At 43.0% G+C, this 24937-nt stretch overlaps 1 protein-coding gene across 1 annotated transcript in view; it reads left to right on the top strand.

Annotated features, from left to right (window-relative positions):
* The window catches only part of ARPP21 (cAMP regulated phosphoprotein 21), a 118492-nt gene that overhangs the window by 55152 nt on the left and 38403 nt on the right, over positions 1-24937 (top strand). Inside the window, exons 15-18 of the mRNA XM_029242664.1 lie at positions 380-561; positions 1577-1681; positions 2612-2872; positions 6249-6375. Coding sequence (XP_029098497.1) covers positions 380-561; positions 1577-1681; positions 2612-2872; positions 6249-6375 — 675 coding nt within the window. The remainder of the gene's footprint in view (positions 1-379; positions 562-1576; positions 1682-2611; positions 2873-6248; positions 6376-24937) is intronic.

Consider the following 24937-nt stretch of genomic DNA (forward strand, 5'->3'; position numbering starts at 1 on the left):
CCTTATATTTCAGTGTAAGTTATCTCGCTGGTAGCTGTGAGGTGCAGGGCAGCAAGACACAGGACTTGGTGAAGGTTGCTTCTCCACAGGCCTTCTGCACTGGGTGCCACTGTACAGATGCACTTAGCTTTGGCAAATTGCCTTGAAGGTGATGGATTCATTTGCGGCTTCTTTAAGTTGCTGTGGGCTTACGCTGTTACCTCGCTCAGCCTGATGGGTCATAAACAGTCAAGCCTTCACACTGGCAAAGGCTCCAGTGTCCTGGACTTCCCCTGCCCCTTTGCTTTAGGTTCCATTTTTGAGTATCTGTCGGAGTGGTTCTTTGTGCCAAAGGAGAGCTTGAGAAGTTTACCTTGACCAAGGTGTGATTCCACTGCAGGCCAGCCCTTCGTGAATCCCGATGGAACCCCTGCCATATACAACCCCCCCACCAGCCAGCAGCCCCTGCGAAGTGCGATGGTGGGGCAGCCCCAGCAGCAGCCCCAGCAGCAGCCCTCCCCGCGGCCCCAGCAGCAGGCCCAGCCACCCCAGACGCAAATGGCAGGCCCACTGGTCACTCAGGTAAGAGCTGGTGGGAAGGCAGGGAGGGGAAGTGCTCGGAGACGCAGACTGCACCAGCCTCAGCGATGCGGTGCATCAGGAAGAGGCGATATTTTCCATGGGTGCCAGCCCCATCCACTCAACTCCATAATAAAACCTGGCAGCCTAGAGCCCTTGGTTTCAGGTTGACAGGACTTCAGCTGGAGCCTTAAGCTTAGGTAGAGATGAGGGCCCCGTCCAGTGACTCGCATGGTGAGGCATGGTACTTGGGAAAATGAATGACAAGTCTTGTCTTAGATCTAGATGCTGCTTTTATGTGTCAAGGAGCCTGTACTGTCTAGGGGACTGAACTCAAGCCCATCCAGGCCGTTGTGTCACCTTGCTCACCCATTCCTAATGCAGATCAGGTGGCCTGACTGTTCATTTGTCCCTTGGAGAGACATTGGGCTGTCCTCCTTTTCTAGGGCAACACATGGAAATGTTCAGAAACCTGAAGTGTTCCAGGCAGGTTGCCAGGGTGAACCTCTTTTTTTTTTTTTTTTTTTTTTTGGCCACAGTGGGCGGCATGCAGGGATCTTGGCTCCTGGGCCTGCAGTGGAAGCAGAGTCTTAACCACTGGATGGCCAAGGAAGTCCCCTGAACCTCATTTTTTTTGTTTGTTTTTTCTTACTTTTTAGTACTTGGACTATATTTTTAGACCCAGGGACCTGACCACCACCACCAACATGAAAAGTATCACAATAACTTCTTTTTTTTTAATTGAACGAAAGATTCTTTAAGTTCTATAGTGCTTTACAATTTTCAAAAGTTTCACACACAGGACTTCATATCTGAGCAGCAAGCCTCCCTCAAGGCTGGCTGGCACTGGTCTGCCTGCATTGGCTTCCTGTTGGTGGCTGGTGCCCCTCTCTGGAGTGCACTGAACCAGGAGGACCTATGAGGGGGATGGTGGTGTGCTTCAGATACGATCGCCTTCCGGTGGGATTTCAACCCCCAGTATTTCCCTGTTACCTGACCAGCTTTTTCTTTCCTCCAGTCTGTCCAGGGGCTGCAGGCTTCCTCCCAGTCAGTGCAATACCCAGCTGTGTCTTTTGCTTCCCAGCATCTCCTGCCCGTGTCTCCGACGCCGCAGTTCCCCATGGTACTGTGTCATGTGGGGATGACTTTTCACCTGGGAGAGCATATTCACTGGTTTGACTGCTTTCTTGTGCAGGGCAGGCTGATGCTGGGTGGGTGCCCTGGGCTGACTGTAAGGGGGGAGGTGGTGTGTGAATGTCTCATTCTCCAAAATAATGCTTTCCTTTCTGTCATCTGTCCCATGTTTAGTGCCTCTGCAGTGGTACCCTTTTAAGAGTTTGCAAGCTAAGTGGGAATTGAATGTCCTCAGAGTTACATGTCAGGAACAGAGAGACACATGAACTTGGTGTGAGGGTTGGGAAATATCTTAAAAGTCAATATCCAGATGGTAACTGACATCACCCTGTGCTTCTGATACAGGTGTTCCCCTAGAATCCCAATCCTCCAACCGCCTCTCATTTCTCCTCAATGTACTAGGTCCTTTTGGACAACTTGAGCATTGTCCCTGAACATCAGGCCAGGCCAGTGACTAAATACTCTTTAACGTGCAAATGAAACCCCACTGATGACACCAGTTCTGGCTCGATTTTTGTGGCAGCCATGGGCAGCACAAGTCCTTCTGTGTCCTCCAGAAGGCAGATCCTATGGTTACTGCTGGTAGACCAGATGACCCTCCAGGACAGAGCCCCAAATCTTTCTTGTCTCAGTGCCATCCTGAGGATCCCAAGCCCTCAGTGAAAAAAATAATAATTTGTTTCCACTGAAAGAGGGAGATATGGGTCAAACTGTTTGCCATCTCTAATCCTCAAGATGATTAAAATCTGTCTTCTCTTGTTATGTTCTCTTGGTGTTCTGAACAGAGAATTCCTTTCGTTTGTTTTTTCCAAATTGTTCTCCCTCCGTCTCCCATAAGGACAAGCCTGTGTCCTATGTCTGCCATTCCCATTCCTCAGCCACTCTTGCTGACGCCCTGGTTTCTCTCCATGGCTTGCAGAGAGAGGATGTGACCACGCAGTTTGGCCAGATGAACCTGAGCCGGCAGTCCTCGGGGGAGACTCCCGAGCCCCCAGCCGGCCCTGTCTACACACCGTCCCTCCTGCCGCAGCCCACCCAGCAGCCAAGCTACGTCATCGCCTCCACAGGCCAGCAGCTCCCAACGGGGGGCTTCTCGGGCTCTGGCCCTCCCATCTCCCAGCAAGTCCTCCAGCCCCCTCCCTCGCCCCAGGGATTTGTGCAACAGCCTCCACCCACACAGGTAAGTGTGCTTTTTCTCACACCTGTGACCCAGAGCTGGTTGCTGGTGCATCTTGACCTCTGTTTCCATGTAGAATATCACCAGCTCAACTAATCTCGCTCTTGTGGTCCATACTGATATTCCCAGCCTACAGGACCCGGTCTGTCGCATTCATCAGTTGTGTGAAGTCTTGGGGGTTCAGAACGTTAGTTTAATGACGCAGACCCGTGTCCCTGGTACCAGGGGAAGTGGCCCATTTTCCAGGCTGCTTGTGCAGAGGCCATGGGAGAGCATTGCCCTCCAGCAGGATGTCAGCTCACTGGGGTGATTGCCCAGGGAGGGAAAGCCTCGGGGAAGAAAGGGGAAGGCCAGCTCCTGGGGAACTTTCATCTCTCTTGCTGCTGCTCTGGAAATATGTTGTTTCCTTTCTTATCCATTCATAAGCATTTTCTGGAGCTTTTCTGGGGCTCCTCTCTGAATATAAAGGAGGAAGCTAAGCCCCATCCACTGTCCTCTCCACTTCCCTGGGGAGCGGGGCTCCTGCACATGCTCACAGGTAGCCATTAATCATATTTAATTGACTTGAGCATGTAAGACACCACAGATCACTGATTTTTACTGTCTTCTCAAAGACTGATTATGTGTTACTCTTCACCGCCAAACATCTCTGGGGCTCTCCTGGGTATCCCTTGCAGAATATTGCAAGTGATTACTTGTCAAGATGTAAAATGCACAGAAGCGTTTTCTGGTCCATTTTCAAGGCATGCACATCCCAAGCAAATTCCATCCTAATTATGAAATATTGCATTGGATGAGCCGTTTAAAGTACAGTGTCACCTTCGTATCATTTGTGGTGTGGCACTGCCTTAACATCTTGAATAAATTATTTTCTTTTCCAGCCATGCAGAATCCTCCACCATGAAATGATTTTCACCCAGTTGTTCATTTTATTTTGAGTGATAATTAATAGTCAATCTTTAGTTGCCTTCTATGTAATGTAGTAATGTTGCTGGTAGGGTTTAAGGAGATGTTAAAAATAATTTTGAGTTACAGGAGAAAGGACCCCATTGATATATTAATTATTTTACTAATAAATATTTACTTTAATTATCAGGGAAAAATAGTTTAACTCTTTTAGCCTAAAGAGCATCTAAGTGTCACCCTTATCTGATGTCAAAGAGAAGAGTTGGCAGAATATTTAATTGAAGACTTTTTTTAAAAAATGCCCTTCCTTGATTGAAGGAATTTCAATAATTAGTGCACTACAAGAGCAAAGACAACTCAGAGCTTTGGTGTGTCTGCAACAGAAATGCTTTCATTCCCTCTCCAACAGATTTAAAAATAGAAAGAGGGACGGAAGAAAAAAAAAGGAAAACAGATGCTCATGAGCAGTCTGGACAGCTGTGAACTTCTTTGTAAAAGTACCACAGATAAAGGTATAGGATATAACCCACAGTGATTGTCAATTTAGTAAACATTTTAAAACTCAGTTACTCAATTATGTATAGTGTTGAAAAGAACACTTGAGATACAGTCCATGGGCATATATGGAAATACGTTATGTTTATGCAGAAAATGACCTATTTAATAACCTTAAAGGTCAATTTTGTCTGATTTGGGTGAATGCTTTCTGAACGCCCACTGGAAGGGTGAAGCAAAAATGTATGGACAAGGGCTTCCCTGGTGGCGCAGTGGTTGGTTGTCCGCCTGCCGATGCGGGGGACACGGGTTCGTGTCCTGGTCTGGGAGGATCCCACGTGCCGCGAAGCGGCTGGGCCCATGAGCCGTGGCCGCTGAGCCTGCGCGTCCAGAGCCTGTGCTCTGTGATGGGAGAGGCCACAGCAATGAGAGAGGCCCGCGTACCGCAAAAAAAAAAAAAAAAAAATGTATGGACAAGGCAAAGAGGGAAAATAAAATAGCCATAAAATTCACAGTTCTTAAACAGGTGGCTCCTAATGTTATTCTAAGCAGATAATCCTTGCAGGCTGTGTACTGGCACGCCTCTGCTTACATTTTAAAGAAGCTGATAGAAGAAAAGTCAGAGGCCTGTAAATAAAAAAGTAATCGATTAATAAGAAAACAGGGCTTCCCTGGTGGTGCAGTGGTTAAGAATCCACCTGCCAATGCAGGGGACACGGGTTCGAGCCCTGGTCCGAGAAGATCCCACATGCCGCGGAGCAGCTAAGCCTGGGCACCGCAACTACTGAGCCTGCGCTCTAGAGCCTGTGAGCCACAACTACTGAAGCCCGCACGCCTAGAGCCCATGCTCAACAAGAGAAGCCACCTCAATGAGAAGCCCGGGCACCACAAGGAAGAGTAGCCCCCGCTCGCCGCAACTAGAGAAAGCCCACGTGCAGCAACGAAGACCTATCGCAGCCCAAAATAAATAAATACATTTCTAAAAAATAAGAAAACAGCCTTAATATAAATGACCTGAGGCAGGCAAGGAAGTCTTTCCAGGTCAGGAGACATTTGATTTGAATCTTATTGGAAGTAATTAGAGTATTTTCAATCATTCTTAGTCATTAGAAAGTGACAGAAGGTGACATGAACAGTATTTTTAACATATGTCCCTTTTAAAACTGAACATCCACTTTTTGGGATACCAGCTATGTGCCAATCACTCTGAAAAGTGCTTTGCTGGGCCTCCCCCTATTTCATAATTTCATCCTCTGATTCTTTTAGGCAGGAGATCAGCAGATTTCATGACCTACCTGTGTTTGCATTAGCAAAACAATTCAAGTTAATGACCATATTTAAAACTACGTAAAAATGTGCTGTTGTAGATGACTGTTTCATTCACTCTTGTTTCATTTAAAAAGCACAAAATTCAGCACCTTAAGACAATCACCATTGTATTACTCACAGCCAGGTCGGCAATTTGAGCAGGACTTGGCAGCGATGGCTCGCCTCTGCACCACATGTGGCTTGACTGGGCCTGAAAGATCCCAGGTGGCCTGACTTACATGCTGCAGTGTTGGGGTCTTGGCTGGGCTGCCTCTGTTCTCCACACGGCCTCTTTCTCCAGCTGGGTAGCCTGGACTTCTCCTGGTGGCTGGGTTCTGTCCTGAAAGAGTGGAAGCTGCAAGTCTTCTTAAGAATCAGGCTTACAAGTCTCAGAAGTCATCATTTCTGTCTCATGGCATTGGTCAAAGCAAGACAGATCCAGCTCAGATTCATGGCTTTCGGGAGTAGATTTCACCTTTTCATGGGAACAGTAATGCGCGCGCGCGCACACACACACACACACACACACACACACACACACGTAGGCAGGGTGGCCGTCTTTGCAATCTACTGTACTCACGTTATGTCATAAGATGACAATATTTTACGTTTCAAAATGTTACTCCATTTACAGCTCTCATTTCCTGCCATTGTTCCCTTTCTTCCACAGATGCCTGTATATTATTATCCATCTGGTCAGTACCCTACCTCAACCACGCAGCAGTACCGGCCCATGGCCTCTGTTCAGTTCAGTGCTCCGAGAGGCCAGCAGATGCCACAGACAGCACAGCAAGCAGGTACTTGGAATGCGTTTCCCATTTTCTCCTCCAACTCAGTTATTTTGCACATAAATCTCTCAGCTGTCCTCTTTGGATGAGTATCCAAGCTTGGCAATTTAAATCAGCTCATTTCCCTTCCCCAGAGAAGATAAAGGAGCATTATGATTAACTCCATGTGGAAAAGTGACAGGTCCAAGGAGGAGAAGCCCATGTCACGCCAGCATCCCTAGCATCCCCAGCATTCCTAGCGTGCACGTGAAACGCGGTCTCCGTAAATGACTTGAGGATCCTCTTAGTTTCTCTGAAAGCAGAGAGCCAGCTGCATCCCTATCTTCCTAGTTCATACTTTTTTCCCCCTTTTCAACCTAAAGAGACTTTTCCCCTGTTCCTAAGGCTAGGGCACCAAATTAGGTTGTTTCTGTAGCATCCTAGAAAGCAGCGTTTTGAGAAGAAGGCCACTGACCCTGCAGCCTGTGTCCCGATGGAACTCAGACCCTGGCTTATGGTCCGGAGGGCCACAGCCTCCTGCGGCAGCCGCTGTGCAGTGGGAAGGGGGGCCGAGGCACTGTCCGAGAGTGAGTAGCAGGTCTCACAGTGAACCGGTCTCTTTCCCTACTGTGTCACACTCCTGATGGGATGCCGCGACCCCGACAGCAGCAGGAAGCCGGCAGGCCTCAGCAACCTATGCTAGGGAGACATTTGTGTCCTTTCTGCTGCCCACACGGCAGAGAAAACCGCTGATGGTCCTGCTGAAGACCGCCTGGCTGGGGCACCCTGCCTTCCGTGAGTAGGGCAGCATGTTAGAGCCCACACTCCCATCTGCCACCCAATTTCTGCACTGGATATATGTATGTGCATCTGTAATGTGTACAATATGCCTGTGTGATATCTACAGGAAATGGACAGTTTTTATACGTTATGACAAAAAGCACCATCCTTGCCAAGGATGAATACCAATCCCCGCTAGAATACTCACGCTGATGCTGCTAGCATTTTGTCACCTTGGAGGGGTCCTTTAATTCCTCCGTGGTGGCGGCAGCTGTATATTCTTTAGTTCATCTCATGGCTTAAAGTCTGTGGGAGAAGAAGGAGACGCATATAGCAGCCAACCAGACTATGTCTTATTTTCAACACTGTATCAGTTTGGGGAAGAATATATTTTGACCTCTGAATTGGCTTTACACTTTTACAGTAATGAGAGCACTAAAGGACTGCTAATTATTAGTTACTTTAAGACAAGCATTTGGCCATATTTTCTGTGACTGTTGGAAAATGGTATTATCTCTATCATTCTGGTGGTAACTGTGCTATCAATTCAGATACAGACTCTAGTAACGTGTTGTTTGCATTTTTGAACCGTCTTTTTTTTTTTTTCCTGCTCATGTTATCAAAGAGTTAATTTATAAACTTCTAGCTATTGGTCCAGAGGCTGTAGCAAAGTTTTCCTTTTGGTTGCCACTGCCTTTAGAAGAAGAAAGATGCCAATATCTAATTGTAATGATTTTTTTTTAATTTAGTTTAGTGCCACTGTTTGAGAGTTTTCTGAAGGATATGTGTCTTGTGTTAGGGTATAGTTCACATACAGGAATGCAGGTCCAGACGTGCGGGATCCCACTATCCCGTGAACTCTGGGTCTGTGTGAGGGGCTGAGAAAGTTGGATGAATATGTTAACTGGGCAACAGAATAAGATTTAGAACAAGCCTCGGGCTCCCCACTGACTCTTCCCCGCTACCTTCACTGATGCATGTCAACCCAAAGGAGAATCCACGTGACCTTTTCTTACCCTTTTTAAAACACTGTAGGGGAATTTGGGGATGCAGACACCACCCTCCCCATCTTGGGGAGACCTAACTCATGGCTTTTATGACAACCCAGTGGCTTTGACTTGTCCCATGCCCCACGTCACCAGGGAACTGCCACCCCAAGGCAAGTTAATGACACGTAATTAGAAGAAAGCATTCTAAGTCAGTATCTTGCTCAAAATAGCAGCTGGTGCTTCAGGTGTCAAGGAAGTGAGTGGCAGCTAATGTGCCTGTGAGGGTGGGGAGCTGAGAAATGCAAAATGATACATGCACAGTATCTTCCCTGAGAGTGATGTGACATCAGTATACACATGTAGACCCTTGTGCTCCTAGTGTGGTGGCCATCACAGCTGACATCAGGCCGAAAATCCCCCTGTGGTTTCCACCTCTGCTGAGTCTACTGAGTGTTTGGGAAGGCAGATCGTGTCCCCAGATCTCACTGAGAATCACCTCTGCCAATAAAATCCAAGGAACACAGCTTGGCGATGGCTCTGTGACGGTGGAAGGGGGCTCTGGGCCCTACAGCTGGGAAGCTTTTCGCTGAGCTTAGTGACACCATCAGCAACTTCCCAAAGGGACATACATAGAGGAGTTATTTGGGGGAACAACTCCATGTCCGTGGACTGCCTCATAGAGGAAAGAGCCTCTTAATTAAGCCTGTGTGTTAACCAATTTATCATAATGACATAAACATACTTACTAGTTTTGCCTTTATTTCCTGGCATGGTTGATCCTGTAGAACTTAACATGCTGTAACTAAACCAGCGTGTTACAGAGGTAGATAACATTTAATTAATTATTCAAGTACACAGGGTGGCTTAATAGCAGAACACATTGAGAGCCTGGACTTTTGTCTCCCGACTCACATGGGCTTCCATGTTATTTTGCAGAGCTGGTCAGTAACAAACGGCAGGGAGCAGCTGAGACATTCGTGCACAAATCACACATTGGGAAGGAACAAAATAGCGTTCCTTTTACATCATGTCTCCAAATTCCCTTTTCAGTTTGACTTAAAAGTGTGCTCGCTCTCTCTCTCTCTCTCTTTCTCTCTCTCTCTCTCTACATATATATGTATATAGCTTCATTCTTCATTCTCCAAGATCTTGGACATGTCCTAAAAACAACAAAAATGAACTTGTGAAGTCCCATATACTTTCCTAAATGGGTATTTGGGAATGAATAAATCCTAATTTTGGTATTAGAATAATACTGGTTTCATAAAATAAATTAGGAAGTGTTTCCTCCTCTTTTATTTTTTGGGTGAAATTGTGTAAAATTGGTGCTAAATCTTCTTTAAGTGTTTGGTAGGATTCTCCAGTGAAACTGTCTGGGCCTGGGGATTTGCAGAAGCAGAATTTTTTTTTTTTTTTTTTTTTTTACTTTTTATTTGAAGATAATGTGTGCAGCTTTTAAAGTATGAATTCGTTATGGTTATAAGACTATTCAGATTATCCGTTTCAGTTTTGCTGAGTTTTGGTAGTTTGTGGTCATTGAGGAATTGACCCACTTCTTCTAAGTTGTTGAGTTTATGAGTATAAAGTTGTCAGTAGTATTCCTCTATTATCCTTTTAATAGCTACAGGATATGTTGTGATATCCTGTTCTATCTTGATATTGGTAATTTTAAATTTTCTTTTATTTTCATAAATCTTGCTATATTTATCAATTTTTATTGATCTTTTCAAAGAACTACCTCTTTGTTTCACTGATTTTCTCTATTGTTTTATTGTTTCAATTTTATTGATTTCTCCTCTTGTCTTTATTTTTCTCCCTTCCGCTCATTTTAGTTTTATTTTGCTCTACTTTTTGTAGCTTTTGAGGTAGGAAGTTAGATTATTGATTTAAGACCTTTTCTCTTTTCTAATGTAAGAATTTTGTGCTTTGTTTCCTTCTCACCCCTGCTTTAGCTGTGTCCCACATATTTTTAGATGCCATATTTTGATTCATGTTTATATATTTTTTTCTTTTATTTGAGATTTTTCTCTTTGACCGGTGGATTTTTTAGAGGTATGTTGTTTAATGTGCAAGTGTCTGGAGATTTTCCTGTTGTATTTCTGTTATTGATTCTAGGCTGATTCCATTATTGTCAGAAAACATACTCTGTATGATTTCAATTCTTATAAAATTGTTGCAGTTGGTATTATGGCCCAGGGTATGGTCTATCTTGGTGAATGTTCCCTTGAGCACTTGAAAAAAATGGGTATTCCGCTGTTGTTAGGTGGAATGTTCTATACATGTCAGTCAAATCCGGTTAGTTTACTTTGCTGTTAAGATCATCTGTAATTTTGCTGATTTCCTGTTTACTCGTTCTGGCAGTTGCTGAGAGGTGGATATTCGTGACTCAAACTATAAGACTTCCTAAAGTCCTGAAATGAATCTCAAGACAAAGGTTGCCCCCGTATCCCTGAAGTCCAAGGATGAAGGGGAGACTGTAGCTATTTGGAGCATGTTGGTTCCTTTCCCAAATAAACAATAAATGCTTCATTCCCTAACAGAAGCTAGAAACGTTCCATAGAAGCAGTCTGGAAGGTAAAAGCCCTCTGACCAGTGAAGTTTGGGTAAGGTCTTCCTGTAAGCTGCTGTCCACGTCTCTCACATGCCAGGCTTTCAGCCCTGTTGCTTAAGGGCAGTAATACTACTTTAGGTTTGGGTAGAAAAATCATGTAGGTGACTGTTTACAGCAGACAGTCCAACAGTTCTGCTTTCCTAATAGAGCAGATGTTTCTGTATTCTTGAATATAATGAAAATAGAACAACAGGAAGAGAACATGGATGGCTTCAGAGCAGAGCAGGAAGGGGGAAAAACATGAAACTTGCGTGAGCCTTAGATTAGATTATAACTGCAGTAGATCATTTGATGTGGATTCTGAAAACTGTGGGGATGCCTCTCACCTCTGCTTTTCTAAAATCCCATTCCTCTCCCACCTTCCCCCACTCCCAACCATCTGCCGAATGATTCATTTTTTGGTAAAAACCAATCTCATAGAGCATTTTCCATGACAATGTTTTACTTTTCAAATCATAGTTTAAAAGGAAGCCATGAAAAGGTAATCTTAAAAATGCATTGTATTGCAAAACTCCATGCAGCTTTTGTGGGGTTCTGCTCGCCTATTTACTTCTGCTCTGCTCAGTTCTCTGGATTGGGTCCATGAGGCTCCAACCTGCCTGGTGACGGTAGAGTTGGAATCTCTTACAGGAGGCAATGGTGGAGGTCTTCAGAAGTTTTTGAACTTTACTCACTCTTTTCACTTGGATTTAAGATAAACCTCACTTGGACTTTCTCTTATGCTCTGCTCGTCAGCCATCATGATATTTAAATAGTGGAAATAGAAATGGAAGGTAAACACTCAGTTTTGCTAAATGAGGAAACTGAGGAAGGTCAGCCTCCTACCCGATGTGGAGTCTTTCTCGTCAGAGCCAGAAAGGGGACTTCTGCTACTTCAGTCTTTACAGATTTAGTAACCGATGCAGCTCTCAGACACTCAGCAGGATTATTCAGGCTGACTTGTGAGATTTTGCCCTTGACTATATGAACTCAGAACCAACTAGCATGTCAGGTGGTAAGGAGGGCACATGAACAGGAGTAAAAATAACATCCAGATAACTCGGAGAAGTGTTATCACCCCTCCCTATTCATAGGAGAAAAACTGGAGCTTCCCTACCTCTTAGGGCATCATCTCTCCCTGCCCTGATAGAGAAGCTGGAAATAAACCTTGCAGCAAGCCTCCTAGTGTCCAGTTAATCAGAGTGAAGAATGATGGATGCAGATAAAGAAGGTTGCAATTTATTTTAAATATATGTAAATAAAAGGTATACAAGAAGAATGGTGAGGGAAGAGGAAACCAGGTGAGGGAGTAGAGATCCTGTTTGTTTTATTTTGCTAACTGATGACAGGATAACAGTAGAATCCAGGAATCTGTTGGGGACACTCTGACCTTTGGGATATAGATTTCATTGATCCAAACCTCCATGCTATCTAGGAAGAAAACCACTTATATGTAGAAAGTTCTTCAGTGAAGAAGGTAGAGTTCAAGGGGGTCAGCCTGTCAGAAATACAAATGATATAATAGGCCATTAGATTTTTCTGTTCTTCTCTGGAACAAAAATCCAAAATATCTTCTACTCTTTAGGTAGAGCAATTCAACTCCCTGTAGCTCCTTCCACACACAAATCAACTCTAGGTCTCTGAATATTCCTTAACTAGATTTTGTAAATGCAATGTCTGCCCCCTCATCCATTTTGGATATTTGGGGGAGGGTGACTGTAGCCAGTGTGCCTCAAACTTTCAGGCGTATACGTAGCACCTGGGATCCTGTTCACTTGTGTATTTTGATGCAGTAGTTCTGGGTGACTCCTGAGATTCTGCATTTCGAACACACTCCCAGGTGATGCTGGTATTACTGCTCTACCATCTTGACAGCAATGTAGTAGATGGTACATTTTTAACCATGGCTATCTTGTAGACCAGCTACTGACAAGAGAAAGGACCTACCGAGATTCACTCTTTGATTCAACATTATTTATATCTCAGGCATAAATCTAATACTTCCTGGTCAGCATATGTGATCTTATGAATTATAGCTAGTGAGTATTTAGAATAAACAGGTTAAAGCTTACAAATGCAAATCTTGAGATAGAAAATAAATAGAGCATGATTCTACTACATAGCAGGTACTCACAGGTGCTGAAAGAATGAATGCTATGTGTACCTATTTTATGTTCACGTGTACAGGGAGCGTGTGCTTGTGAGTGAGAGAGCGGAGAATGTGGGAAAGTTTAAAACGTTAAATGGAAACCTGTCAGCCCTCGAATTTAAATATCAAAAAGAGCAAATTAATTAAATGTTATGAAATCAAGTAAAAGACAGCCTAACCAACCAATCCATGTTAACAAACGAATATACACATTTTTTTCAAAGTTCAAACATCCAAGGACTATGTTACAGATACACATTCAGGGATATAGTATGTTTGGATTTTCATATGCTTAGCAATTTGGGAATTTCTATACATTTAAAGTAATGAGGGGCTTCCCTGGTGGTGCAGTGGTTAAGAATCCGCCTGCCAATGCAGGAGACGCAGGTTCGAGCCCTGGTCCGGGAAGATCCCACATGCCGCAGAGCTACTAAGCCCGTGTGGCACAACTACTGAGCCTGTGTTCTAGAGCCCTCGAGCCATAACTACTGAGCCTGTGCACCACAACTACTGAAGCCCGCACGCCTAGAGCCCATGCTCCACAACAAAGAGAAGCCACCACAATGAAAAGCCCGCGCACTGCAATGAAGAGTAGCACCCGCTCACCGCAGCTAGAGGAAGACCCCATGCAGCCAAAAAAATAAATAAATAAAGTAATGATACTTCCATCAAAACTCATTTTACAGGGCTAGTTTTTTTGTTTGGTTGATTTTCTTTTTTTTTTTTTTTGGCTGCGTTGGGTCTTCATTGCTGCGCACAGGCTTTCTCTAGTTGCGGCGAGCGGGGACTACTCTTCGTTGCGGTGCGCGGGCTTCTCATTGCTGTGGCTTCTCTTGTTGTGGAGCTCGGGCCCTAGCTTTCCTTTAATCATTTTAGTTGCCTTGTGAATGCACAACGATGGAATGGATTGGGTGGCATTCCTGGCAGGAAGATAGAAATTATCTGTGACCCGTGTATATTTGAAAATAGACAAAAGCCTCTGTTCCTGATAGGAAAAGCAACGTCTTAGCTTTTTCTTTCTTTTAGGAGTAATATTTTTTGTTGCAATAGAATATTGTTCATATTAACAGCTCCTAGTGAGAAAGAGGATTGCTGCCTCTTTACTGTTGCTCTGAAACACATTTGGGATGGGGCAGAATGTACCTTAATGGAGTCTATAAATTTATCTAATCAGTGCAGTGGAGTAAACTTGACAGTGAATTCTGTATTTTTAGCCTGACTTATTAAGCAGTCATTGTCAATGTAATTGAGAGGGATTTTATCTGCAAAAACCTTTTCTCTGTCTTTGTTCTTAGGATGATATTCTTCACCTTGACTTCTTTCCCTCTTAGGATTGGCTCAGATGAGGAGAGGGAGCATCAGAGATCAGAGATAAAGAAAGAATGTGGGGCTTCCCTGGTGGCGCAGTGGTTGAGGGTCCGCCTGCTGGTGCAGGGGACGCGGGTTCATGCCCCGGTCCAGGAGGATCCCACATGCCGCGGAGCGGCTGGGCCCGTGAGCCATGGCCGCTGAGCCTGCGCGTCCAGAGCCTGTGCTCCGCAGCAGGAGAGGCCACAACAGTGAGAGGCCCACATACCGCAAAAAAAAAAAAAAGAAAGAAAGAATGTGGTACACCAGTGTGACCAATAAGAGATGTTCATTTATAGACAGTGGGATCTTCTCTTTTTATCTTAGATTGCCTTCCAAAATTTGATGATTTTTTAAAAAAGAACTGTTTGCCTAATTACCCTACATATAATTTCCATACATTTTAATATTTTAAATCCCATGAATTTTTTTTAGTTTGAGAAAGAATATATAAATGATAATCACTCAGAGAAGCGATGCAAAATTTTTTACACTTGACAACTCTAAGGAAGTGATTGCACTTTGGATGTCTGCATTATTATGTTCCTAAAAGCAGAGGGGGTAAATTATCAAAGAGTTACAGGAGGATTTAATTGTCTGATTTCTGTTAACATCAGTGGAAGTCACATGGATAAATCCTTGTGGAACATGCTGTCCTGAAAATATTGGTCTGGAAAAGGTTTCTATGGAAATGTTCATGTGTTTCTTTCATTAATTGGTCTAATTATTCCATTTACAGAAATGGGAATGAGAAGTATTAAGCTGAGATTATGAGAAAGGTTAACACTGTTAGGAGCATTAATAGGAATTATGCTATTTTGAGGTCTGAAAATCTTACAGGTTCCCAAAACAATATAGATGGTCAGGTCCCTCTGTCCCCTAGGAGGTTATGGTAAAAGAATTTATTCAACGTGTTTGAAATAGTTACTTTAACACTTTGCATTTTATGTTTTGGTGTTAACATACTCATTTGTTATGCATTTAAGCACTACAGGACGGTTAGGATTTCTGCTTTTCTGTAAAGATAGGAAGTAAGACAGATCATAGCATTATCTGTTTTCTTTTTTAAAAAATCTGTTTCCTTTGTCTTATGCAACAGAAAGTGGAAAGCTTAACTTGTAAGGTGGCAAGAAAAGCATACAAATACATGTGTTTTTGAAAACTGTTAACATCTTTCCTAAGAGAGATATAGTTGTCCTAAGAGAGAATCTGAATGCATTAGAAAAATCCAAAGAACCCGAACTATACTTGTTCCAAGGTGTCAGTTACCTGATGGTTTAACCAAAGTAAATTAAGAGAAGTTAGGGGGCTTCCCTGGTGGCGCAGTGGTTGAGAGTCCGCTTGCCAATGCAGGGGACATGGGTTCGTGCCCCGGTCCGGGAAGATCCCACATGCTGTGGAGTGGCTGGGCCCGTGAGCCAAGGCCACTGAGCCTGCGCGTCCGGAGCCTGTGCTCTTCAACAAGAGAGGCCACAACACTGAGAGGCCCACGTACCACAAAAAATAATAATAATAAATAAAAAACCAAAAACAAACAAAAGAAAACACACACACACACACACAAAAATAGAAGTTAGGATGTTTTGTGCCATGTGCAGTCTTGACCCTCCCTTTTTGTGTTCTGCTCTTTTTATGTCTTGTGAATTTGCTGCTAGCAAATTCTGCTGTCAGCTGTCACCTAGATCTATGAATGACCTCATTTTTCAGCCCCACTTTTCTTTAGAAACATTTTTTTAATTCCTCAAGGTCTCTATTTCCTCCCCATCCCCAAATCCGTTTTCTTATTTTATTTTCTATCTTTAATTCTTAACTCTACACAGTCTCCTTCCCTTTCTCTCTCCCTGTCTCATTTGTTTTCCTTTTACTTTCTCCTTATATTAAATAAGATTTTCACTCCAAACTCTGGGTGCTTGGTGTCTTTCATCTTATGTGTTCATTGTCTGCATTTTCCCCTTTATTTTTTTTTAAAGTCTTCATTGAATTTGTTACAATGTTGCTTCTGCTTTTATGTTTTGGTTTTTTGGCCGCCAGGCATGTGGGATCTTACCTCCTCCACCAGGGATTCAACCTGCACCCCCTGCATTGGGAGGCTAAGTGTTAACCACTGGACTGCCAGGGAAGTCCCTTCCCCTTTATTTTAATTTATCGATATCATTTCTTTCCACCCTACACATCCCTCTCCATTAAGAGATAGGATACTGCATTCTTTCAGAGACATTCACAATCTAGCATTCAAATGATTAAGAAGAATGTTCTAGATTTTCCCAACCTTCTGGAAGCAGAGCATGGAAAGTACTAGGCTATTTTTTGTTCCCGTTGCTGTCCCTAAAGCCAGCATCAAGTTAGCTGTCAGGGTTTGACTCCACTTAGAAATCTGTGGTGATAAAACAGTGAAGAGCATCTTGAATTACGTTATTTTTATCTTGCTTCCCAGATTCCAAGCTGCCATGGTCTCTACAGAAAAAATGATTAGGCTGGTATTTAAATTTGTCATTTCCAAGGGGGTTACTATTGCTTAAAATTATTGATTTTTTTTTTCTAACTTTGAATTGAAAACAGTGTGCAGATCACTAAATTCAAAGGACACTACCTCCAAGTAAGTAGCCGTGAAATATGTTCCTTTCTTTTTTCCACGGTCTTCAGATGTGACCATTTTCTGTAGGGACACCAATATCAATTCAGCCAAGCCAATCAGCATGGATGTACTTTATTCATGACATCCTAGTTTGCCCCTTCCCTGGACCAGCAGCGCAAGAACAAAATTTTAATCACCCCCTCCCGCTCTGAAGTGCCACTGGCCCTTCTGTCCAAACGATGGCACATGAACGTGATAGCTCTGGGTCCAGACAGCAATCCAGGAAGGCTGCGGGATTGTAGGAGCCTCGAAAGTTAATATAATGCTCAAAGAAGCGCAGTGGCTCCCATACCCTCTTTAAAGCAGGTGGAGGTCGCATGCTTACATGTAGGGTCACTACTTCAGTTGTTACAGCCCGATTCCACGGCAGAGGCATTTTTGCACGGCTGTTCATTAGAAGAGCAACATGCAATAGGCTTCACACTCATGCTCTTGTTCAGATCCCTGAAGAGGCCACAGCCCCACTGCGTGGTTTCATCCAGGTGCACTTCACAGTTGTCAGCCCATCTTCCCTGGCTGTAGCCAGGATTATTTTTTTATATATAAATTTATTTATTTTATTTTTGGCTGCATTGGGTCTTTGTTGCTGTGCATGGGCTTTCTCTAGTTGCGGTGAGCGGGGGCTACTCTTCGTTGTGGTGTGCGGGTTTCTCATTGTGGTGGCTTCTCTTGTTGCGGAGCACGGGCTCTAGGCGCATGGGTTTCAGTAGTTGCAGCATGTGGGCTCAGTAGTTGTTACGGGCTGTAGAGTGCAGGCTCAAGTAGTTGTGGCACACGGGCTTAGTTGCTCCATGGCATGTGGGATCTTCCCAGACCAGGTCTCGAACCTGTGTCGCCTGCATTGGCAGGCGGATTCTCAACCACTGTGCCACCAGGGAAGTCCCTGTAGCCAGGATTTTGATGCCCTTCCAGGACCGCCACCAATCCCTAATTGCCCACTGACATCTTCTCCCTGATTCCCACACCATTTCCTTGAAGACACCTAGAGATTCATTAAAATTGCATTTTTAACGTTTTCTCAGATGCTCTTACTCTGTCAGTTTTTGTTTTTGTTTTTGAAGTAGGTCCAACGCCATTGCACTTTTTATGAGCCATTGTGGGTCATAACTGTTTGAGAATAAAAAATAAATGGCAGATAGAGGAGTTAGAATAGAGCCCCCAAAATGCAAGATACTGCAGTGGAGTACACATTTCGAGGGACTGTAAGAATACGCAGTAGGATATGTCAAACTAGCTCCAAGTGGGTTTGTGTTTCTTTCCCAAGGGAAACAGTTTATAGATAAATATCACTCTGAGTACTCATCTTTGCATGGATGGTGTTAACCGGGCTGTGTGGTATCACATGATACAGGTCAGAGGGCTTGAGATACTCTTTAGTGAATTTTGATGAACACCTTGATTTCCCCAGTTGAGACCAACTAGATCTATCTTGGAGGAAAGGCTCAGTTTTTACTGGGGAGATGAGTCAAAGAGAACAATCCAAGGACCACAAAAAAAGAGAGTAAAGCTCCTGCCTAGCTGAAAATTGTGGCAATTTTCAGTCCTAACATAGTAATTTTTGTCATTTTATTTAGAATATGAAACGTTTTATAAATTGTGAAAACAACACAGTACTTACAGGGAAGAAATTTTTTTTTTTTTTTTTTTTTTGGCTGCGTTGGGTCTTTGTTGCTGGGTGCGGGCTTTCTCTAGTTGCGGTGAGCAGGCGCTACTCTTCTTTGCCGTGCACAGGCTTCTCATTGCTGTGGCTTCTCTTGTTGCAGAGCATGGGCTCTAGGCACGTGGGCTTCAGTAGTTGTGTCGCATGGGCTTAGTTGTTCCGCGGCATGTGGGATCTTCCCGGACCAGGGCTCGAACCCATGTCTCCTGCATTGGCAGGGGGATTCTTAACCACTGCGCCACCCGGGAAGCCCAGAATGTTTTGCAAGACACAAAAACTCCATGCTGACAGAACAATGATTTTTTTGCCTTCTTTTTTTTCTGTGTTTGAGCTTATATATATGCATGTTATAGGCACATAATCATAGATCATGCCACTTTCTTATTAATACAATGTTTTTATTTATTGAAAACACCTTATTATTTTATACATGCATGTAAACTGATTCTCATAACAGTTCTGAACACTATATTTCTATGCAAAACTGTATTTTCAGGTGACGTGCCTGTTTAAATAAAAAAATTCAAGACAGTCTACAAAACAGTTACTAGAACGAATAAGTGAGTTTAACAATGTTGCAGAATACAAGGACACAATATAGGAATTAATTGTATTTGTATATACTGGCAGCAAACAAATGGAAAATTTTTAAATGTAATTGTAATAATATGTGGCATAATTTTAATAGCAATAATGAATCACCCCGCTCCCAACCTTGTAGGTCCAACCTTGCCTCAGTCATTCAGGACTACTCAGGAGAACCCCAAACACTCGGAAATATCTCGCACAGTAACAGCAGTTTACAACATGGAATGTTTCCCAGAGCAGCCCTTGCACTCCTGGTTTCCTGTTTAATAAGAAAGTACATGTGGTGGCGGAACAAAAGCTTTCAAATCTTTCATTTATCTATCTTCCTTAATGTCCATATCCCAGGACTATTTCATAACAGACTGTTGTTACTGGCTTTGCTTGTTCTCTCCCCAAACAGGGAGGACTCCACAGAAAGTTCAGGGTATTTCTCTGCCTTCTGTCAAGCACTCATGTCTTTTTAATTTCCCATTGTTAAAGCGACAGAATTCAAGGAGCTCATAATCTTTGGGTTGGAGTCTACCTCAAGAGTCTCTGGGAATGTGCCACACAGAGGAGGTTTCCTTGGCAACAGGAATGTGGGGGAAAACACATGGAAACATTTGCTCCCTCCCTCCTTCCCTGGGGCTCCTCAGCACTGCTGTCTGTCAGGCATAAAAACTACACTTGTCCTCGCTGTCAATTCATTTAGCCATTGACCCCACTACCAACCACTTGCTCTGTCTTCCCATTCATGAAAATAGCTCATCTGTGAAATGGACACTGTTTCATTATTGCCTTTAGCTGGTCTTTTCTAGACATCCAAATAGAGAAAGGGAAATTGGGTTTTTAAGAAGTGTGTGTGTGTGTGTACGAATGTGATTGTCCAAATAAACTGAATTTAAATGACTGAGTGGTAGCACTTATTTTTACATGTATTTTCAGTTCTGAAATTTGCATAATAGGCATTTTCCAAACTCTGGCAGGATGTAATGGCATATTTGGTGACTAGTGTGAAAATGTATTAATTTGGCAGAACTTATGACATACTTTCTAGGTATGCTTCTAAATAAGCCCCCAAGAGCTCAAAATGTTTTTCTCCCCCTCTTAAAAATGGCAAGACAAATACAGGCATGTGAATTTATAGATAGGTGAACCTAGGAAGTCCGATTCCAGGGACATCATTCAGCAAGTATGGGAATCAGCTGAGGTGACTTTCAGTCCTAAGCTCTCACTATGCCCCAGGAAATCAATAAACCTGTATCAGTCTGGATCCAAAACTCAACCTCTTCCTAACCCACTTCATCCCTCTTATCTGTATTTTCTCCTTCCTCAGAACAATGATAGAGAATATGCATATATAGCTGTTGATTTCTAAATTATTCTGCTGCTGAGCTTGTCAGCTAGTTAAGGATATTTAGTGTGCTGTAGGCTTTTGCTTCTTTTTCCGGGTAATTGAACCACCTGTTCAACTTGGAACTTAAGGAATTTAAGAGTTTGCCAAGAGATTTAGTGTCTCTTATTCAGAAACAAGTCTTCAGCGCAAGTAGCAAAAATAAGAGGGTTAGTATGCGTGCGTGCGTGTGTGTGTGTGCGTGCATGCGTGTGTGTGCGTGTGTGTGTGTGTGTGTGTGTGATAAAGAACTGGCATTTATTTCTCACCCCTCTGGAGGCTGGAAGTCCAAGGTCAGGTTGTTGGCAGGTTGGCTTCTTCTGAAGCCTCTCTCCTTGCAGAAATCTGTCCATTCTTTCTAAAGTGAAGAATTGAAAAAAGATATTAAGTGCAGAAAATCAGTGTGTTTTGCCAAAGAGTTCTTATAATGCTGTCAACAAGCACTAGCACGTTGGATTGTTTCACCCACCACTGGCTAAAATTAACCAGAACAAAAACAGCGATCCTGTGTTGCTTCCCATTTTGAGTTACTCTAATGTTGCAGGAACTACCTTATCCCTTCAGGACCTAGACGGCATATATTAAACATCACATTGTACCTGTGTGTGCTTGTAAATGGGGATTTAAAACCTAAAAGGGCATGCCAGGCTTATTCAAGAGGCTGTGAAACAGAGTAAAAAGACACCAAAAGCTTTCTCTCTTTTTCTTTTTCCCCCCTTTGTTGTTGTTTGTTGTTGGTTTGTGGTGACAGCAACTGACTATAAATTATGTGAGTCGGTAATTCCAGCTCTCAGCATCCCGCAAGCTCTCTTCCTGTTCCAGCTCACACTGGTGGCCCTGAGGGTCCGCAGGATTGTCGGGAAGACCGGCTACTTGAATCCTGTAAATTTGCCTGGTGGTGACAGCCAGCACTTGTACAACGACACCTGCCATCTGGCTCTTTCTGCTAGATTTGCAGCAGAAGCCTCTGTAGGGTGGAGGGGATCTGAGAGTCTCCAGGCAAACCAGAACCTCTGTGAAATCACTGCAGATGGCTTTATTTTGGGAACTAACAGGCGTGGAAGTCGAAGCAGGAAGTAAAAAAATAAATCAGCTGGGAGTTTGATGTCTGCTGGTCTTCAAGGGGCTTGAGATAAATTTCATTGATTTATTAGGACAATATTATGTACCTGGAAAAATTTGGAAGCAGTTTGAAACTTTAAAGACCCCATCACGGAACTGTAGCTACTCTACTCATCTTCAGAAAAGGTGGTGATGCGATAGAAATTTCCCATTGGAAAAATGCACTTTCATCACTCCTAAATCACTGTTTCTCAAGAGATGTTCCATCGGCATTAGGCTGGGGAGGGAAGCTTATAAAAAATGCGGATAACTGGATTTTCCTGAATTGTTGACAGCTAGGCATCACCTCTCCCCAAGGGGTACTCTCTTTTTGTAGGGAAGGTGCATTTCTTCAGTCTCTTTAAAAGCTTTTTTTGATTTTAACTAAGTGCAACTTATTCTAATGCTCAGACAGATCAGCTTTTCCAAACTGCATTCTCAAGCAATTAATGTGCCATTAATCTTTTTTTCTTCTTAACATCTTTATTGGAGTATAATTGCTTTACAACGCTGTGTTAGTTTCTGCTGTATAACAAAGTGAATCAGCTATATGTACACATATATCCCCGTATCCCCTCTCTCTTGTGTCTCCCTCCCACCCTCCCTATCCCACCCCTCTAGGTGGTCACAAAGCACCAAGCTGATCTCCCTGTGTGATGCAGCTGCTTCCCACTAGCTGCTTTACATTTGGTAGTGTATATATGTCGATGCTACTCTCTCACTTCGTCCCAGCTTACCCTTCCCCCTCCCCGTGTCCCCAAGTCCATTCTCTACGTCTGCGGCTTTATTCTTGTCCTGCCCCTAGGTTAGTCAGAATCTTTTTTTTTTTTTTAGATTCCATATATATGTGTTAGCATACGGTATTTGTTTTTCTCTTTCTGACTTACTTCACTCTGTGACGGACTCTAGGTCCATCCACTTCACTACAAATAACTCAATTTCGTTTCTTTTTATGTCTGAGTAATATTCCACTGTATATATGTGCCTCATCTTCTTTATCCATTCATCTGTCACATTCATGGGCACTTAGGTTGCTTCCATGTCCTTGTGCCATTAATCTTTAAGAACCACTGCCCTAAAGCTAATCTACTTTGAGAATTCCTCTGATGTTTATTTGCTTCTCTATGTTCTAAAGAATCCTTATGGGCAGGAATACCATCGGGTTCAAATTGGCGGCAAATTTCCATCCACATCTCCAAGGATGTCTTTGTTGTCAAGAATGCTGTCTGATGCAGCAAATGTTTGCTTTCTCTGTATTTTGGGATGTGTTCGGAGGTGATTAAGATGAAGAGGTGGCAGAGTGGTTAGGGTAGGCAAAGGTACACGAAAAATGTGACCAGAATTTTTTGACTGCTTATAAGGCAAAGCTACTTATAAACGACTCACGTGACCTCTGTGCCTTCATGGGTGTTTGCTCTCTATATAGTAACAGGATACAGTTATACAGTCACCGCTCACAGGAGCCCAGGGACTTGCTATTGGAGAATACTTCCTCCTGTACCACCTCCTCCTCTCTGTGCCTTGATGCCCATGGAGCTGTCCCATCGAGTCTGTCAGCAAAGTTGGCGTTCTAGTCTGTTTCTAAAGAGCATATTTTAATCCTCTCTGAGGGAAAACTTATCTGAGTGGAATTAAGAACCAATGTGATTTTTTTATTATTAAATGGTGGAAAGTGGGAGCTAAAATATTGTGGATTTCCAGTATGTGGAGACCAGAAAGATTAGCACTGCTGCTAGTCAGTAGTGCTGACACTACTAACATCCCCAGTGATGTGAATGACCAAAACGTTTGTTCAGGTGTATCATGAGTTCTGCTCGTACAGGTTTAATTTCCAGGTGGTTTTGTAATCAGGCATTTATTTATTCAGCAAATGTTTATTGAGCCCCTGATAGGACCAGGCAGGAATCCGGTGATATTTGGAGACACAGACCTGGTGTCATCTCACACTGAGGCCATTTGCACCACCCACTCACGAATCTTCTCAAATCTGTTGTGATTTTACAACATGTTTAAATAACAAAGAGCTTCTTCCAGACACAGAGCCCTCAACATCAAAATCAAAAACTATGATACCTGCACACACACGGAGACACACTCACATACCACACATACACGCATATGGAATAGATCATTATTCTTACACATTAATCTTACACATAAATTTTTTTCCAAAAATCAGTTGTTATTCCTTCACATATATTTTAAACTAAAATTACAGAGAATCAACTATATGCCAGTAGAAAATAAAAATTAAATGAATAAGTAAAATTACAGAGATACTCTGTCATGGAAAATATTCTTATTTGTGTTGATAGCCAAGGTAGAATATCCTTTGAACACTAAAAAATGATATTTGTGATGCTGATAAGACGATGCTGATACTATTTCTCAGTGTTTACTTATTTACTCGTTCACATTCAGTGTTGGCAACAGGCACTGCCTGTGTGCACATATGTGATACTATTCACATGTGATACACAGGTGTGATACTATTTGGTTATTAGTATATTTGAACCCTCAGTCTGAGACTTTCAGCTCCTCATATATGTTCTCTCATCATAATATCTACTTACTTCTGATAAACAGTAGATTCATGAAGGCTGAAGGGCTGGGGAAAGAAAGCATCCTTGACCTCTTACTGCCAGTTGAGACCAGTCGTGTCAATATAAACCTCACATAGCAGGCACACAATCAATATTTTTTGAATGAATGAACAGATGGCAACATTTTCTAAAACAATAAGACCAAATGTTGAAGATGGTTCTAAGTGTCTAATTTAACCCCAATTTAAAGACCTGCATATGTTGAGGTTTTGTGCAGTGTTAATTCAGCATTGTATTGATGGCCAGAAGTTCAGAACCAGAATTGGCCTCTGGAGCCAAGAAAACTATAAAGCAGCATCATTTCCCAGGATCACTTGGTTCTAGTGGGGAGGGGTCATTTCCCCTCTGTCCCTCAATGACTTCTTTTACTAAATGTTATAGATTCTAATGCTTAGACAGACCAGGTTCTCTGAAATATCTTTGAAATAACCACTGGAGAAGTGAATCAGAGGCCTCAGTAGCAGACACAAATATAGAGCCAAACAATTAGATATGGTAGAGAAAAACCCCAGGGACGTAGTTCTAAGGTTAGTGGTGCTGTATGTCTTTTTAAGGCTGTGATTACACAGCTAGGGGTGGGGAAACCTATCAAAAGTTCTCTAATATAATTAACTGACATACTTTGGTTGTATTAACATCCCAGTGATTCTGATTGAGTTCTCCCACTTGCGTCATTCCTGCCCCTTGTAACCAGGATCTTAGTGGAAGGTGGGATGCTGGCATAGCCTCAGGACAACTCATCAGAGAGTCAGCACCATACTGTGACTTGAAATCCCGT

The sequence above is a fragment of the Monodon monoceros genome, unplaced genomic scaffold, assembly GCF_005190385.1.
Source record: "Monodon monoceros isolate NGI ecotype Baffin Bay Population unplaced genomic scaffold, NGI_Narwhal_1 Super_Scaffold_3, whole genome shotgun sequence".
Classification (NCBI taxonomy): domain Eukaryota; kingdom Metazoa; phylum Chordata; class Mammalia; order Artiodactyla; family Monodontidae; genus Monodon; species Monodon monoceros.